The 18,613-nt window shown below is 44.2% G+C and overlaps 1 protein-coding gene across 10 annotated transcripts in view; it reads left to right on the top strand.

The window, feature by feature from the left end:
• ARHGEF6 (Rac/Cdc42 guanine nucleotide exchange factor 6) overlaps window positions 1–18,613 on the top strand; it is a 116,602-nt gene that overhangs the window by 8,615 nt on the left and 89,374 nt on the right. The window contains exon 1 of one of the 10 annotated variants that reach the window (XM_061408477.1): window positions 1,966–2,119. The exons of 5 other annotated variants lie outside the window; for them this stretch is intronic. In XM_061408477.1, coding sequence (XP_061264461.1) covers window positions 2,003–2,119 — 117 coding nt within the window. In that variant the 5' untranslated portion in view covers window positions 1,966–2,002. Of the gene's footprint in view, window positions 1–1,965; window positions 2,120–2,181; window positions 2,281–3,253; window positions 3,423–18,613 lie in introns of those variants that run through there. 4 more of the 10 variants (XM_061408480.1, XM_061408484.1, XM_061408478.1 and 1 more) reach the window with 4 other exon arrangements.

The raw sequence follows: 18,613 nt of genomic DNA, 5'->3' as shown, positions 1-18,613 counted from the left end.
GATTCTTTCCCCCACTGAATTGATTAATGTAGCTGAGTGGTAAGTTTTCAAATCAGAAAGCATGAGTCCTCCAACTTTGTTCTTCATTTTCAAAATAATTTTGGCTATTCTGGATCTCTTGTGTGTGCATATGGATCAGGATCAGCCTGTGCATTTCTGCAAAAAGGCAAACTGGAATTTTTAATAAGGATTGTATTCAGTCTGTATATTGCTTTGGGGAATACTGCCATCTGAACAACATTAAGTCTTCTGATCCATAAACACAGGATGTCTTTCCATTGATTTAGGTCTTTAAAATTTCATTCAACAATGTTTTGTAATTTTCAGTGTACACGCCTTGTACCTCCTTGATTCAATTTATTCCAAAGTATTTTATTTCTTTTGATACTATTGCAAATGGAATAGTTGTTTCCTTAATTTCACATTTGGGTTGTTCATTGCATAGAAATACAATTGATCTTTCACCATTAAGCATAATGGTAGTTGTGGGTTTTCATAGATGCTCTTTATCAGATTAAAGGAGTTCCATTCCATTCCTAGTTTTTTGAGTATTTTTTATCATGAAAGGGTGCCAGATTTTTTCAAATGCTTTTTTTTTTTTTTGCATCTGTTAAGATGACCATTGATTTTCTCTTCTATTATACTGCAATGTTTATTACATTATTAATTTTCATATGTTAAATCAATCTTGTATTCTTGGGATAAATGCCAGAGGGTCATGTTGTATATGCACATAGAGATTTGTGTACATCTGTGATTATTCTTGAAGCATCTTTCTTAATAGAAATGGAATAGCTGTGTTAAAATTTGATACTCTCAAATTCCCCTACAAACATGCTGTATGCAGTTCTAATCCTACCAACAGTGTAGAAAGTGCCTTCTTCCTCATGTCTCTGGTGGCCCTGGATATTATTTATCATTAATGTTTGCTAAAATGTTGGGTGCAAATGGTATCTGATTTATTGCTGTAATATGAATTTCATGATTCCATGTGCGTTTGGACATCTCTCATGCCTTTATTGTTTATTTGTATTTCCATTTCTGTGAACCAAATGTATCTTTCTTATTTATTTACAGAATGGAGAAGGCAGGGAGGACACTCAGGCTTCAAGAGAAAATCTTCTAGAACATATGGAAAAATCCTCATGTCTAGGTAGAGTGTCACTAATGTGACCAATAAGTCCCTCGACAGCACTATCCTAGCAATGGTCTTTGTTCTGCCTTTGAACTTGCTGGGAGTCAGGGACAGATATAGTTCTTGTGATCATTTAGGACTTGCCTGGGTGGTACCTCTCTGACTACGCGGTCCTGGCTAAGCCCCAGGAAGGACTGGTTTGTCCCAGCTCTAGTCCTCTGGTTTTTCTTTCAGCCAGGCTTCCCCCAGCCTCATCCCCAGTAGGCACTTCTTTTTCACCTGCCGCTTTTATGAACAACCCTTTGCCAGGGATACTCTACAATCTCCTATTCTGCTCCTGGGCCAACCCTACTTTGTAGAAAGCTGTTTTGTTTATGAAGGATTTCATTGAACGTATATGAAGCTCAGTTAGGGTTTCTTTCACTCTCTTTCTCCCTCCTCTCTCTCTCTCACCAGCTGGTATCAGTATGGCTTTTTCTTTGCCCCCACCCGTAACTGCCTCCTGTCTCCCTGAGTCACTCCATCTGCCTTGTCACTGGAACAGCATGGGTGCCCTCCCCAAAGTGGGGCCTGTGGGATGGACGATTTGCCATTTCCCAGGGGCTGCTCGACAGGGAAGCAGTTCTGGAAGGAAGGCAGCTCTACTAATGATCATGAGTCAAGGGCTAAATCTCCCATAATCGATCTGGGCTCTAGGAGAGCAAAGCCTCCCTGGAGCAGTGAGGCAGAGACCAGGCAGCTAAGCAGTAGCTGCAGTGGGTATCAGGCCCTGAAACGGCGACGTTCTCTCCGAGAACTCAGAGTCCCCTTCTCTCAGCCTCGGTTGACTCATCTGTAAACATGAAGAGGCTGGAGTAAGGATTGGTAATGTCTCACTGTTGGACACTGTTTTTAACTGGCCCATTTCCATCAGTTTCCGCTGGGGAAAGCTTTGTATATTTAGCCGCTCAATTTGAGCTAGTGAGAAGACTAAAGAGGATTTTGGTAAGTTTTTGGTCTTTTTTTTTTTTTTTTCCTCTTTCTGTCGAGCCAGTCTGACACTCCTACTGGAATTTCCGTGAGTTACATCAAATGACACCCATGACTCTGGCCATCCTAATCTACCGATTCCATTGCTTTTCGGTAAAAACTGGACTTCAAGTAAGGTCGGAAATATTTGCCTTCTCTCACGAACCTTTCCATTCTCCCTCGAAGAGACTGTTTGGTGTGGGGCCTGTTATTCGAGAAGTCCGGGAAGGGCATCCAGGACAGTTCGGGGAAGGGAGGGGTGCGGAGGGCCGCTGGAGAGCGCTTCCTCTTCTGGGGTGGCTCAGCGGCTCACCACAGGGTTTGGGGGCTCCAAGCCGTGTCCGGGGCTGGAGGAGGAAGCGGGCCACCTGGCAGGGCTGCTCAGTGAGGCCGGGATTCCCGCCCGAGGCTCTAGCAGAGGCCCGCGGCAGGCCAGGCGGCGGCAGCCCCGGGCTCGGGGTTGAACCCGGCGGCAGCAGCATGCGCAGTGTGGCCGCCGCCGCCGCTGCTTCGTGGCTTCTGCTGCCGCCACGGCTACCGGGCGGCGGCGGCGGCGGCGGCGGCGGCTGCTCTGCCCTGCGCCGCTGTCACTTCCAGTTCCTACTTCGGCGATCCAGGTCCGGGTCACTGCTTCCCCGCCGCTGGCCCGGTCCCTCCAGGCCGCTCTCCCTCCCGGGCTCTGGCTCCCGGCTGGAGGGGGCCGGCGAGGTACTGAGAGCCGGGTGCGGAGCGGCCGCAAAGGCGGGTTCCCAGGGCAGCCGCTGCCCGCCCGTTGCCGCCCCGCGCGCCCTCGGCCGGCTCGCCGCCCGCGCACCCAGCAGGGCGCGTCTCCCGCACCCCGCTTTCGGCCCCGCGCTCCCCGCCTCTTTGGAAACAAGAACTTGAGGGCCAGCATCTAGCTTCCCTTTAGGCTAAAAAAGGAGGGGGGGAGCATTAAAAACAAAAAACAAAAAAACCCTGGTCTGGAGAGGTTGCGGGCGCTGCTCAGAGTTTGGAGACGGGCGCCCCCTCCTCGTCCGCGTCCAGGAGCAAAGTTGCAGTCGCCCCTCCCCGCCCCGGCGAGCCGAGCCCAGCTCTCCAGTTTCGCCCTGGTGGCGGCCGCGCTCAGGGCAGAGTACCAGCTCCGGCCGAGTGGAACCGTTCCCGCAGCCTTGGCACCGGCTCGGCCGCCCGCTCGCCGGCCCGGTGACTCGGGAGGGCGAGCGGCTTCCCGGAGGCGGCGGCAGCGCGGATAGAGCGAGCGAAAATCTGGAGGACCAGCGGGCAGCCGTCAAGCCAGGTGACCTGCCCGGGCGAAGGGTCAGGGGAAGGGGAGCGCGCGAGGGCCTGGGGTGGGGCCGAAGGACCCTCGTTGGCGAGGAGACGCCCTTCCTCCCCGGGCCGTGGCCGCGGGGTCCGTCCTCCGCCAGGGCCTCGCGGGGCTCTGAGCTCCTGGGTGCCGGGAGCGGGGGCGGGGGCCGAGGGCGCAGAGCGGGGACGCGCCAAACTTAGGGGCGAGTTGTCCGGCTCTGGCCGCGAGGTTTGCATCAGACCCAATTCCTTCTTTTCCCTGAAACCAGGGCAGGAGTCAACAGTACTATTTTTCTTTTATACTAATTGACATACCCCCCGTCCCCCCCCAATTCCCGGCATCCGTACATTTGGGGTTATTTTAGGCATTGAGTACACAGGTCTGTCGCAGAAATGGTTTGTGGATGGGGAAAGTCCTGTATTTACAAGATGTTCCAACGTACCTGTGGTTAATTTCGAGTTTTCATTTTCCAGTCATTTAGGAACCCAACAGGTATTTGAGCGATTTCGTTTCTCAGCTCTAGAGTGGAGAGCCTTTAAGTTTATCTGTCTCTTCGAAAATCTTATAGTTTTATTTTTGGTTTGTTATTGTTTTTGGATACAGGGGTGACTCACATGATTTTTTTTTTTTTTTTGTCTCTCCTTAATGTGTAGTGGGAGAAAAAATAGAGTCCTAAGGGAATATATTTTTGTATGAAACTATGTACCTTTTGTCAAGAAAAGCTTCACATAAACCAGAAACCATTATAGGAGAGGAGACAATTTTAAAAGCAAGATTCTGAGGTCCAGACTGTTTTTCTAACTTGTATTTGCCTGGGAACCCCACGATTTGTCCTTGAACTTCCTATCTTAATTTTGACATTGACCATGGTAAGAAGAGCTCCGATGACATCATTTGCTCCAGCCACAGTTCTGGTGTTCCGTGACTGAGAGCGCCTGTCTCCAAAATGTAAAGCCTGGGCCTGCCCTTGTAGTTCAGCTGAGGCATTTCCAAGGATTTCTCTTAAGCAAAGTATTACGCTACATGCCAGGCAGTGCTGCAGTCTCTTCTTACATAAGCGAGCTTCAGGCTGGTGGAGTCTCTGGGTGTGCTTGAAGCAGTTAATATCAGAGAGTTCTCAGTCTTGGGGAGGGAGGGTGGTGGTTGGTGACTGGAGTTTGGAACAAAGTAAATTTCCAGCCTAGAAATCTCATCTTGCCTTCCTTTGCTGCTTCAGGTTTTGGAAAGCATTCTATTTATCTTATCTAAAACTCACTGTGCCCTTGTAAAGGATGTAGGAGAGATGGCATTGTTTTCATTGGCCAGAGAAACAGAAAAGTTTAGTGAACCAAAGTCACACAGCTGATGGGTGGTGTCATCAAAACTCTCACCCGAATCTTCTGCTTCTCAGCCCATGATTCTGCTTTGTTTTTATGCCAACATGACATTTGATACAAAAGTGTCTCATTTGGTACATATCGTGGCTGGTATGTCTCCCAAGCTACTGTTTCTTTCTGTTCTTTCTTGCCACCTCACAGGACTGTTGCTGTTACTAGGGGTAAGGTCAGGGACAAAGCTTTCCACAGGAGGGTCTGTGGTTGGTATTGATCTATGGTCTGCTTCCTCTCCAATCATCTTTGGGGGTGGCAGTGTTGAACAGAGTGAGCCCCCAGGGCCCAGAAATGTCTGATATTCATTTGACGTCACTAGCCCAAGTATAATATTACTTCAGTCTACAAAGAAACTCATTCAGGAGGAGAAACCGGAGAGTGTGAGTTTTGTTTGTCTACAGCGATCTGCTCATCACTGGGCTGAGACTTAGGAACTTAGACATGAAGGAGGGAGAGGAGGTGGGTACCTACCATTTTTCAAGCACATACTGTGTTCTAGGTTGCATGCTAGGTGCTCTAAATATATTATTTCATTTCATCCTCACAACAGTCCTAGGTGGGGAGAGGATATTGTGCCCATTATACACTGGTGGAAACTGAGGTTTGGGGATGATCCAGACAAATGCCACACACTGCCAGTGCAAAACAGAGCCAGAATGTAATCACTGATGTTCCTTACTTCAGAACTTGTTCCCTTTGCCACGTGCCAGGCTGTTAACCCAAAGGAGCTATTGAAAATATGGGAACATCTAGCCTTGGTTTTCACACATAGCTGTACATCAGAGCCACTAGGGGTGTTTTTTAAAAAATACAAATATTGGGGTCTACCCACACTGGGCTTTTGGGTTAATTGGTCTGCAGTGAGATCTAGGCCTTCCTCACTATTTCTTCTTTTTTTTAATGTTTAAGTAAACTTTATATTGACGTACAGCATGAATTCAGGAAACTGCACAAGTCCTGAGTAAAAAGTTCATTGGATCCTTACAAACTGAACACATCTGGAACTGGTGGTTCAGTGGTTAAAAATCTGCCTGCCAAGTGCAGAGGACACAGGTTCGATCCCTGGCCCGAGAAAATTCCGCATGCCGCAGGGCAACTAAGCCCATGTGCCACAGCTACTGAGCCCAGGCGCCCTAGAGTCTGTGCTTCGTTGTTCTCTATTTTTTATTCCTAGTGGTATTCCATTGTGTAGATGACCCCTATTTTCTTTATCCATTCACCTGTTGATGGACATCTGGGTTGTTTCCAGTTTGGGGTTGCTATGAACAATGCTACTATGAATATCCCTGTGTGTGTCTTCTGGTACACATTTCTGCTGGGTTTATACATAGGAATGGAACTGCTGGGTCATAGGGTATGTGTATGTTTGGCCTGAGTAAGTGCTGCCCCCAAATTTTCCGAAGTGGTCTTGTTATTATTTGATTTTGAAAGCTCCCCAAGTGATTCTAATGTGTAGCCAGAGTCGAGAACTTTTTCCCTGGTTTATTTACAGTTCAGTCGTCCAGCAACCCCTAGAGTCTGCCACCAAGCTGAGAACCTCATCAGCCTTGGATCGTCTAGAAAATCTCTGCTGAACTGGGCAGCTAGCATCCATTTTCCCATAATCCTTTGTGCACAGCTACCTTTTTGCTGCCTGCCCATTCTCAGCATGGTAATCTGTGGTCACATTTCTCTCTCTACTAGTCTTGGGGCTTCTCAAAGGCAGGAACTAGAGGTTGATCATCCTTGTAATGCCAGCAGTCATGACAGAATGTGGCACATAGCTGGTGCTCAGTAAATGTTTATTAAATGAATGATTGCTAGAATGACTGAGTGGTCAGGCAAGGTCTGGGCTGCAAAAGAGATGCCCGCTCTTTGTCCTTGGACATGTGCACTTCATTCCTAGGAGTCTGCCTTAAGCCCTCACTCAGAACCTAATTGCTTTTATTTATCGAAGCCTGTTGGAATTATGGGTAATCTGGTTGCTCATCCCCAAACTGATTAGAAATAGCAAATTAGATTAGATGAGATAAGGTATGTGGAAGCACTTTGTAAACTGGAAAACAGCATCTAAATGGAAAGTTGTGATAAAGGGAGAAGAGAGGTTGCTCCAGATTAGACTTGCTGGTGATGGTAGAAAGTCTATATCTATGTGAAACATGGAAGCAATGAAATCAGCAGGAGACAAAAACTATAAAAAAGCAGACTGCCAAACATAACCATCCGGGCATTTTTGGCATGGGGTCAGGTAACCCAGCACATGCTGTGTGGTCTAGTGGCCAGAATTTCTAACTTTCTCGGCCTTGGTCTAGGTCTAATTCCTGCTCAGGAAACCTTTGTTCTTGAGAAGTCGTGTAGTAGTGCAAAGGCTAAGAGCTTGAGTTTTGGACTTGAACTGACCTGAGGTAGCCACTTGTGAGGTATATGATAATTTCCTTCATGGTGAAAAGTGTTAGTCGCTCAATTGTGTCTGACTCAATTGTGACCCTACGGACTGTAACCCGCCAGGTTCCTCTGTCCATGGGATTCTCCAGGCAAGAATACTGGAGTGGGTTGACATGCCCTTCTCCAGGGGATCTTCCCAACCCAGGGATTGAACCCAGGTCTCCTGCATACAGGCAGATTCTTTACCAACTGAGTCACCAGGGAAGCCCTTTCTTCATGGTAGTGTTAGGTAATATTAGGTATATATATTACTTTCTTATTATTAGATATAAGCTACCTCTTAGCATTAAATGAGAGAAGTAAAGCACTTCACACTAGTGCATGGCACTGAGTAAACGCTCACTAACATCTAATTAGTTCCTAATTTAGCTGTATTTTAGTTTTTTGGCTGCACTGGGTCTTCGTTGCAGCATGGGCCATGTGGGATCTTAGTTCCCTGACTAGGGACTGAATCCACATCCCCTGCATTGGAAGGTGGATTCTTAACCACTGAACCATCAAAGAAGTCCCTGGAATTTTAATATATCCTAGTAGACTAGTGTTCACAAATGATCACATTGCAGTATCCAAAAAAGGTTCACTTTTTTTCTTGTTGACAGGTTAGGCAAACTCTATTTAAGAAGGGAATCGTGCTTAATGGAAAGATTTGCTTTAGAAATTGTAGCATTAAAAAAACCTTGGGACTTCCCTGGTGGTCCAGAGGTTAAGAATCCACCTTGCAATGCAGGGGACATGGGTTTAATCCCTGGTGCAGGAAGATCCCATATACTGCAGAGCAACTAAGTCCGCAGGCCTCAACAACTAGAGCCTGTGCTCCACAAGAGTAGCCACCGCAATGAGAGGCCCCCAGTCACCGCAACTAGAGAGTAGCCCCCAATTGCCACAAGTAGAGAAAGCCTGCGCAGCAATGAAGACCCAGTGCAGAGAAACAAATAATAAAATAATGGAAAAGCCCTTGGAGACAGGAAAGGGTAAACTGTGGCCTCTGGGGAATGATGGCGTCACCTGGGGTTCTGAGGTTTTACACTTGTTCCATTGAGAATTTAGACGAGGATGAAATGTAAACCAGGAAAGAGAAAATCCAGCCATCTTCTTTCATAGTTCTATGCTTTATTTGGCAGAGATCGCTTGTTTTTGGGAAAAAGTTGTTAGAAAATAAAGTTGAAGGTTAAAATCCCCACATATTTTTTAATACTTAACATCTTTCTTCCAAAGACAAAACAAAGTTGAACGTTTCTGGGAATTTTCGGTGAAGAGTGGTGGTGGGCTTGACCTCTGTTCTCCTGGTGAACAGCAGAACTCTATCCTGCCAACATTATTAACCTCTTTCACTCACTAATTGAAGTGTTTTTTTTTTTTTTCTTTTTCTGAACTTGAAATTCTTAGTGTCTCGCATCATAGAAAATAACGACTTTAGATTAGAGGGTGTTGAAATGTGTTGAAAACTATTTGTAGGTCATATTTACTGTGTTTACATATTTTATTTGGAAGATTGCATAAAGACAGTTTAAATTTTGGTGATATTATAGCCCAGTGATAGCCATGGGACAGAAACTGGAAGCTGTAACTCTAACTTCTGATAATGTATGTGTAATCTTAAGACTCGATGGACGTGAGTCTGAGTGAACTCCGGGAGTTGGTGATGGACAGGGAGGCCTGGTGTGCTGCGATTCATGGGGTCGCAAAGAGTCGGACACGACTGAGTGACTGAACTGAACTGAACTGACTGAATCTTAAGAGTTTCATGAACTGGTTATAAAAGTTCCTGTTAAGTCTCCAGCCTAATGTCTCGCTGTTGTTTTTAGTGCTTTGCGTGGCTGATTTTTAAGTTCTGAGAAGAAATTTGTATATGGTTTTCTTTATAACAACTCAGGGCGCGAAATATGTTTGGGGATCCAGTTCTAAAGAGGAACTGGAGAAGACAAAGCGACTGAATTCTTCTGAGACTATGAATTATTCAGTTGTTAACCACAGTAACTTCTTTAGCTACCATTTTGTGTGCTAATAATAGAAACGGTTTGGACGGATTCCTCTTGGAATTGAAAAATCAGGAAAGCTTTTCACTCTTTTCTAGTCTATGCATAAACTAGGAGAATGTTTAAAAGGATATTTTCAGTTTCTCATGTTTACCTGGATAAAATAGTAGGTGTGTCTTTTAAAACAAAGGTATTGATATTCATTTTATAATTACTATAGCTTGAAATTTAAAAATCCACTCCAGAGCAGTTTGCTTCTTGTTTTAGTTGAATTAAACAATTCAGCAAATGTTTTTTTGTTTTTGGTGATGACTGACAAAAGCTTTCCCCCTTGCTCCCAGGAAATAAGTAATAAACCTGTTGAATTGGGCACAGTTGAGGGGGAAAAATAATCAGTTGCCTCTATACAAAAAACAAAAACAAACAAAACCCCCCATGGTATATAATACTTAAAAAGGAAACATATAGTTTCTGAATTGAATTGAATGTGTGCTGATAATACCAAAAGGAAGGCATTTTGTTGGAATTAAATCTAACTCAACTGTAATTTGGTTTTAATGTTGATTTGAATCCAGGCTGTTTCTGGGGGCAACAGAGCACAATACAGGCCTTTATTAAGACCACACAATCTTGGCCAGTTCTCCCCTGCTCCAGCCCTACTCTAATTTGTTTGTATGCTATCACTGAGGCGACCCCCCAAGGATCGGTCTGAGAGGTGAGGACATTGCCAACACAGCATAAGGTAGGCAGAGCCATTGGTGATGACACTGGGGTTAGCACCAAAGGGAAGTACAAGGTCTGGCTGATTGCTTAGGGCCTTTGCTTACCTCCATTTTTAGAGGAGGTGTATGTCCACTCAGCCCAGAAGGCTGCTCCTTATCTACATTTCAACAGTGACCTTGCCACTTCCTCTATTGTCTTCTGGAAGAAAGACTTACAACACCAGACATCTGTCTAATTAGCTCCTGGCTTTGTCAGACCCTGGCAAACTGGACCCTACCACACAGAGGGTTGTGTGGCTTCAGATGACATCTAGTCACATGTCATTTGTATTTGACTTCTTGGCAGAAGATTTACCTTCCTAATTAAGTTCTGCTTAGAGAAATAGAGTAAAATCCCAGCTTTATACTTTCTTAGGGACTTGAATATTATTACAGAGATCAGACATGTCAACTGAGGGATTGAATAGGGCAATGGGGAAGAGAAAGAATTAAATTAAGGTGAGATGAAGTGCAGCAGTTTGCAAAGCAGAGAGTGAAAGTGTGATAAGGACTTGCTTGTCTCACCCTAGACAAAACATGCAGGTTTCCCTCCCTTTGGCAGCACAGGCATTACTTTAAGAGGCATCTTTAAGGGGTCAAGCTGTGAACAGCTTTTATGAAGAGCTGGCCCTGTGAAGCAGTCCCTCAACACTGAGGAACATTCTGTCTTGTATTAATAACTTGTCTGTTCTTCATGGCTAGGTTTCCAGCAAACTGGGGCTACTTACCAATGATTTCTGAGAAATGTATGCAAACCAAGAGAATTCAGTATTTTACTAACCAAAGAAATTTAACCACTTCTTTGGAGAAATGTGTGTTGTGATAGTGTAAATCAGCATTTTTACTGTGAAATAACCCGCTTGCATTCTTTGAAGATATGCTGGTATTTGGGAATGAATTGGGGGAAATCTTGATTGGGGATTAAAAAATCACCTTCAAGGAAAGAGAACAGAATGAAAAATAATGTTTGACAGTTGGTATATACTTGTAGGGACTTTTTTTTTTTTTTGATAGACTTCATATAGCATCCGTTTTATTTCTTATCTTAAAACAAATTTATGCATTAGTGCTTGGCATATACCAGGTGTTCAGTAAATATTTGTTGAATGGGTAATGAGTGGATGAATTGTTAAGAATTAATTTTAGATAGCTTGAATATCTAACAGCCTATATGTAGATTATCAAGAGCTGACTTTATTTATTGAAGTGACTCTTTAGTGGATGAAAATAAGGCTAACAGGAAAACTGGGTCTCTCCTAGTCAGTATTACTCAGTTTCTTTATACCAAGCTGGAGCACCTGTTTCATGTTTTTAAAAGTTAAAAAAAAAAGAAAAAGAAAAACATGAGAGATTAGGTCACACAGTGTCATATGGAAGACTTTCTCTGCCTTTCCTGTCCTCAGGTCACTTCTTATTCCTTGTGTTACCGAAACTCTGTCAATTTCACTATAATTTCAAGTGTGAGATTTGCATATCCAGGACTCTAACTTTGATTCTCCAAAGTGGTCCCAGGCAGTAACTTCACTTCCTTTGGGTGAGGTAAATGCTTTATCAGCATTCTTTTCTTCTCTCAATCATATTCTTCAAAAACAAACATCTGTCTTCCCATGTGATGGAAAATATATGAGCCCTGATTTAACAAGTTCTATGAGGAAAAAAAATGACCTCCCCCTGTCTTTCCTTCTGGAGAAGGTAGGCCCAAAGGACAGGTGTTTCTGGTGGAAGAAATAGCCACTTAAATTTTAGGTTGAAAGAAAAGAGGAATAGTCAGCAAATGTTTGTGGATCGTCTGTGTGGCAAGTGCTGAGCATTGTGGAAAAGGGCAGCATGTGTACGGGAAATAGTCATGGAGTTTCGCAGTGGATGTCTGGCTAGGTAGCCATGCTGCCAGAGTCTAGAGCATAATACAGAGTGGAAAGAGAAGTGCATTGTGTACTAAGTTAGAGTGTTGGAGGAAGACCCTATGGAGGAGACTGATGGAGGATGGGCCCGGAAGATCTGCTACAATTCAGATGATTGAGGGAGCTTGTTCATAAAGAGAAGGGTGCCTAGCAGAGAGCGCACAGTGAAGGAAGCAAAGGATTCTGGGGCATACATAGAGGTGACGGTAAGAAATGACACACTTGCTAGTGGTGAGACCAGCTTGAGAAGCACTTTGAATGCTGGTTTGAAGAGTGCGGACTTGATCTTGTAGGCAGTCATAGGCAAGGTTAGCTTAGGCTGAGAGATGTGACTTTTAACAGAAAGCACTGTTCATGCTGGCTTGGATGTCTGAGCTCCTGAATGCCCACCTTCCTGTGTTTGGATGGTTTCCTAGGCACAGATCTTGTTTGGGGTCAGATGGAGGAAAATTAATTAACTTATTCATTAATTGGCTGATTGATGTCTGTTAGGCCTCGATGGGCATCTCTGAAAAGGGCATAATTTTGAAAAAGTGACTCACATAGAGAAGTAAGCACAGTTGCCAAAAGTCTTTGCCAAATGAATTGTTGAAGGTGATCTCAAAAGAAAGAAAGAAAGTGGGAGAAACTTTGGCACAACATCCTTCCCACCCAGATTAGCTGGTGTGAGAGGGACTTCAGGCGTGTGATTTGTAGTCTTGCCAATTGCCTGTCACTGCTTCTTCCTTCTCCTGGGTTACTTTGCCGTATTTTGTCATGTCCCACTGTGCCCTGCTGGGACTTGGACTCTGTTTTAAGGCAAGGGATAAACAGGTTAATGTGGCTCATAGTGGCTGTCTTTTAAGCTGTTTTACAATACACTGTTCAAAAAAAAAAAAAAAAAAAAAAGATAACCCAGCCAGCCAAACAGTAACATCTCACAGTCCTTTCCAGCATCCCTTCTCTATAGTGCCCACATCATGGTGCTTTGGGAGGAGATTTGTACCACCCGAGACAAGCCAGAAATTGCATGGGCACATGAGTCACTGAAATCCATCACCGTAGAGTTTGAAGCATCTTTAGTCACCTCACAGTCACTGAGCTTCAGTTTGGGGACAAGCACAGGTGTGTGTTAGTTTAGATAACAGATGTTTCCTGAAAAGTCATATGGAAATGGATTCTTTTTCTTTGCTAATCATATTTCTTTTTGCCTTTACTTGTGATCTTGACAATGCCTTTTCCTCAATTATAATTAATCACCAGTTGGTGAAAGCTTCTAAACTGTAATTCATCAAACAGTTATTGAATACCTACTATGTGACACTTTTCTAGACACTGAGGATCCAGAGATGAAAAAAATTTTTAATACTATTGCAGTGTAGTTGATTTACAATGTTATGTTAATTTCTGCTGTACAGCAAAGTGATTCAGTTATACATTTTTTATATTCTTTTCCTTTATGGTTTGTCCCAGGATATCAAATATACTTTCTTGTGCTATACAGTAGGACCTGGTTGTTTATCCATTCTATAAGTAATAGTTTGCATCTGCTAATCCCAAACTCCCAGTCCGTCCCTCCTCCACACCCAGATATGAAAATGTTTTAAAAAACCTGGCTTTATGGGGCTTATTTCAGTTTTTCTGATAGTCCACCCTACCAATCCACCAATGAATGGTGGTTTATTGAGTGTCTCATAGGTATTGAATGCTGGACCAGGGCTGGGGGACACTGTGCTGCTAAGAGTTGGTTTTCCAATGGGAAAGCCAGGGCTAATCTTAAACCCTGCAGAATAAGTAGAGAGTATAACACTGGAGTTGACTGAGAGCTTATGTATGTGCCATCTATGCAGACAGGAGGAAGAAAGAGAGACATGAGGGTGGAGGACTTTAAGGAAGGCAGTGGATGAGACTGCTGGAGGGGGGACTACTGTGTTCATTGCCCACCTCCCTCCCTCAGCTTTGTGCTCGTAAAGGCTGTATTTTGTCACCCTGCTTATTTAACTTATATGCAGAGTACATCATGCAAAATGCCTGACTAGATGAAGCACAAGCTGGAATCAAGATTGCGGGGAGAAATATCAATAACCTGAGATATGCAGATGACACCACCCTTGTGGCATAAAGTGAAGAGGAAATAAAGAGCCTCTTGATGAAGGTGAAAGAGGAGATTGAAAAAGCTGGCTTAAAACTCAATATTCAAAAAACTAAGATCATGGCATCTGGTCCCGTCACTTCATGGCAAATAGATGGGCAAACAGTGGAAACAGTGACAGGCTTTCTTGGGCTCCAAAATCACTGCAGGTGGTAACTGCAGCCATGAAATTAAAAGACCCTTGCTCCTTGGAAGAAAGCTATGACCAACCTAGACAGCATATTAAAAAGCAGAGACATTACTTTGCCCATAAATGTCCTTCTAGTCAAAGCTACGGTTTTTCCAGTAGTCATGTACGGATGTGAGAGTTGGACCATAAAGAAGGCTGAGCGCCAAAGAACTGATACTTTCAAACTGTGGTGTTGAAGAAGACTCCTGAGAATCCCTTGGACTGCAAGGAGATCCAACCAGTCAATTCTAAAGGAAATCAGTCCTGAATATTCATTGGAAGTACTGATGCTGAAGCTGAAGCTCCAATACTTTGGCCACCTGATGTGAAGAACTGACTTATTTGAAAAGACCCTGATGCTGGGAAAGATTGAAGGCAGGAGGAGAAGGGGACAAGAGAGGACCTGGTTGTTTATCCATTCTATAAGTAATCGTTTGCATCTGCTAATCCCAAACTCTCAGTCCATCCTTCCCCAATGCCCAGACATGAAGATGTTTTAAAAAACTGGTTTCATGGGACTTATTTAAGTTTCTCTGATAGTCCACCTTACCAGTTCACCAGTGAGTGATGATTTATTGATATAAGCTTGGCATGCTGCAGTCCATGGGGTTGCAAAGAGTTGGGTGCAACTGAACGACTGAGCAACAACATGTAACACTAGTCTCTCCTGTGCATGGAATTTGTCGCAAAGCAGTTGCTTCTACTAGGTTTTCAGGCTCTGACCCTAAATCATAGAAAGCAGGGGCTTTGGGAACCCTGTCTTCACAGGAGAGTCCCCTCCTTCACTGCCTGGACAATTAAACCAGCAGGAGCTCTCGGCTCTTAGACTTTCTGAGCCTCTTCTCGTGGTCTTTATACCTATGGCTGGATTCATCATGGGGAGTTCTAAAAGAAATAGTACCTGGAATATCTAGGGTGTTTTTTATCTTTTTAAATTTATCCTTACATGAAAGGACAAGGAAGAAGTATAAAGGATGAGGATGTTGATTTGGGACCCCATGTTCAGGCATTTTTCAGTATAAAAATGGATTTTCCAAAAGTTTGTTTTTAAGTTATTTTAAGGAACACAGCACATTTTCCCATAGAAATATGGCGCTACACGGTGACTGTTTTCTGGCCGGCCCACAGCGGCTTGTTTAATAACTAATGTGACTGAATTACAGATGTCACGGTGACTAAGTGGCAGGAATGACACTGTATCTCTGGGAAAACATGTTCCTTGTTCCAATCTGCAAGACTAAGAAATAAGTTGCCTTCTCTGAAGGGGTGGGGACTTGGGGCTCAGGGAGGACACCCCCAGCTCTGGTGCACAGATGCTCCAGCAGCTGGGGCATCCCATGTCTGTCCGCCCCACCCCTCAAAACTGGCAGCTTGTATGACTCTAGTGACAGGGGCACAGGAGGAAGGTGGTGGGCGGGAGGTGGGCCACAGCGGCCATCTGGCTGGGCGGCAGCTGGTTCTAGGTCTTCGGCTTCCCTCCTTGGCTTGGCAAGTGCTATTTATAAGAGAGATTTCGTCTGTTCCTTTCCTTCACATCGACTGTCTTTTTGGTGAGATTATCCAAAGCCAATTGTCCTCTCTCTTTCTCCTTTTAATCTTGGCACTGTTTCCACCAGGATGCCCCTATCATTCCTCATTCCTTTGCTTCTTTCCTGAACACTTGCTACTCAACTGAAGATAAATTTCTGTCGTGGAGAAAGTGGTTTTTGCCGTAAACATGTGCTCACAAGGAAGAATGGAGATCATAAAGTTGGATGTGGTGATGTCAGTGATGCTGAGGAAGCCATCTGGAAGTGGACTTGGGGATTTCAAGATGAGGCGTGAGCAGTAACAATTAGGCTCAGACCTTTGCTCGTTTTACAGGAGCTCTGTGAAGCTGGACTTCCTGGCTCTGGATATCATGAGGTCCAAGTCATCAAGAAGCCTATATTAGTTATCTAAAGTAACTCTGTATAAATTCACAGAAACAAAAGGACATAGATGGTCAAAGCCATCCCCAATTGCAACACGAGTCCCACGAGGCACTGGCAGGAAGATAGAGCCAGAATTTATAAATAAGCCATTTAAAAATGACATTTTGAAAAAAAAAATCATCTGTAAACAGGTAATAATTATGTTAGGCTGCGATACTCCAGACTCCCTTTGCTCTGATTCTGTATTATCCAACAAATTTCTGATTGTAATTTGGCTTACCATGTAGATTTCTCTGTTGGGAGAGAGTGATGTAGACCATAAAATGGAAGGATCCAATCCTCTTAATGGTTCATTTTTTTGAAAAATTAGTACATTGGCTTTTCGCTTTATGTATTAGCCTTTTGTGAACGTGGTTAATGTGAGTCTATTTTCAAGAGCCTTGAGATTTGAAGACCAGATTCTGGACCTTGGGGACCCAGCCAAGATGCTGCCTTTGGGAGCCCCTGTTCAGAGGATGAATCAGCAGGCCTTTTACTGCGCTCCTTTGGTCAAAGACATCTCTCACCATCCAGATGGGAAACAGAGACACAAAGAAAGTAGTGTTGCTTTCCTTGAGTCCTCACAACTGCCCTGCAGTGACAAATCTTGGATTAGAGTCAAGGTTTCCTGACCCTCACGTCGGTGCTCTTTTCAGTACACCGATGTTATTGCAGCTACGTGCATAAGTCAGACCTTGTTCTCTAAATGGCTGAAGTGTAGAGAAGGGAAGGAAATAAGGGAGAGAAGTAGCGAGCAGGCTTTGCACCATATCAAATTGGAAGAGTTTTCATTTAAAACCAAGCAGAGTATAAATGCTAACTCCTGTATTCTAGTAAGTGGAATACCAGTGTCGAAGTGGGTCCAGTTTCTGAGATGAGAGGATTATTTGTTGCGGACTGGGTGACTGCTTTTAGGAGGAGCTGGGTGGAAGCATCCCAGGTCATGTCTACAAAGCCAGGAGCACTGCCACCCAGTGAAATATGACTAAGCAGCTCAGATTGGCTTGCTCTGTCGCACGATGTAATGACATTTCCTCCAAAGTTCAGGGGTTAACAGAGGCAGCGTGCTCAGCTGTGAGGATTAGAGAATGTGATTCAAGATGGTCTAAGTTAATTTAAGATCTTATTCAATAAGAACAAGGAGAACAAGGAAGAGATGGAATGTTCCTAAAATATTTGAAAAAAGTTTTTTTTTTTTTTTTAAATGGGCCAGAAACATAAGCTATATCCATGTGGTCTCACTGAATCACTTGCTTTGCAGTTGATTAGGCTTTAATAGTTGAGTGATGGAGTCTATTGTGATCCTCTCAAACCCTGAATTAGCTTTAAATGAAATGCACTGAGTGGTACTGAAGCCACATGGCATTAGAGGCATCACCTAGTTCTGAACTGGTTTGTGGTATGGCTTCTTGTCTTAACGAGGATGTGGCTGGGGCTATGACTGGTTAACGCAGATGCTTAGAGTATGATGCTGAGGAATGGTTTCACTTGGTCCTGTAACCATGGGCCAGATCCCCAACCCACACCCCGTCAGCCAACACTTAACGTATATGGACGATGGAACCAGACCAACAAACGGGAGTAACTTAGTGCAGCCCTGAACCCCTTCTGGCAAATACGACGAGGTGCCTGCTGGGTCAGGGCTGCCCCCTGAAATGAGAAAGACAACACAGGAGTTAGGCAAACCCCTGCAGAAGACAGTCTTCTCATACAGGTGAGTTTCTCTTTGTCACAATTAGTTGAACTAAGTTGTCTTAGAGGTTGTAACCAGCTTGCTGCAGGTGGTAAAGGTACTCCTTGTATTGACAGCAGCAAGGGATTTCTTTTCATGTACAGACTCACAGATTTCGTTCTCATCTTTTTATGTCAGGAAAACATGGTGGCTCAGATGGTAAGGGGGCTATCTGCGATGCAGGAAACCTGGGTTCGATCCCTGGGTCAGGAAGATCCCCTGGAGAAAGCAAATGGCAACCCACTCCAGTACTTTTGCCTGGAGAATTCCATGGACAGAGGAGCCTGGTGGGCTACAGTCCGTGGGGTCACAAAGAGTCGGGGCGTGACTGAGCAACTAACACACACACATAAAACTTCGGGTATGCATACAGGGCTAAAATGCTCCTCAGAGCACTTTCTTGTATATTTTTATTGATTCCATCACATTCTTGCTTTGTGACTTAACTACTTACTTTGAGTCACCATTTACTTATCTATAAAATGGGGGAAATAACTGTACCCAGATTATACAGGCTTGCTGGGAGAATCAAGGGCAATGAATGGATGGTGTCAGCCCATAGCACATAGCAAGGGCTCAGTAAATCAGGAAATTGTAGCAGTAAGATTACCAAATGGTTGGGGGAGTGTCTTCTCCTGCACTTCCTTACTTTTGTCAGTGTAGGGAAGATGTCATAAAATAGCATACATGTTGAAACTGAAAACTCCTCCAAAAAGGATCTATTTGTAAAGCCATATAAATATTAACTTCTGTGCAGCTTATA

The sequence above is a fragment of the Bos javanicus genome, chromosome X, assembly GCF_032452875.1.
Source record: "Bos javanicus breed banteng chromosome X, ARS-OSU_banteng_1.0, whole genome shotgun sequence".
Lineage (NCBI taxonomy): Eukaryota > Metazoa > Chordata > Mammalia > Artiodactyla > Bovidae > Bos > Bos javanicus.
Note: the sequence above shows the minus strand (reverse complement) of the source record. Positions and strands in the feature narration are given on the sequence as shown.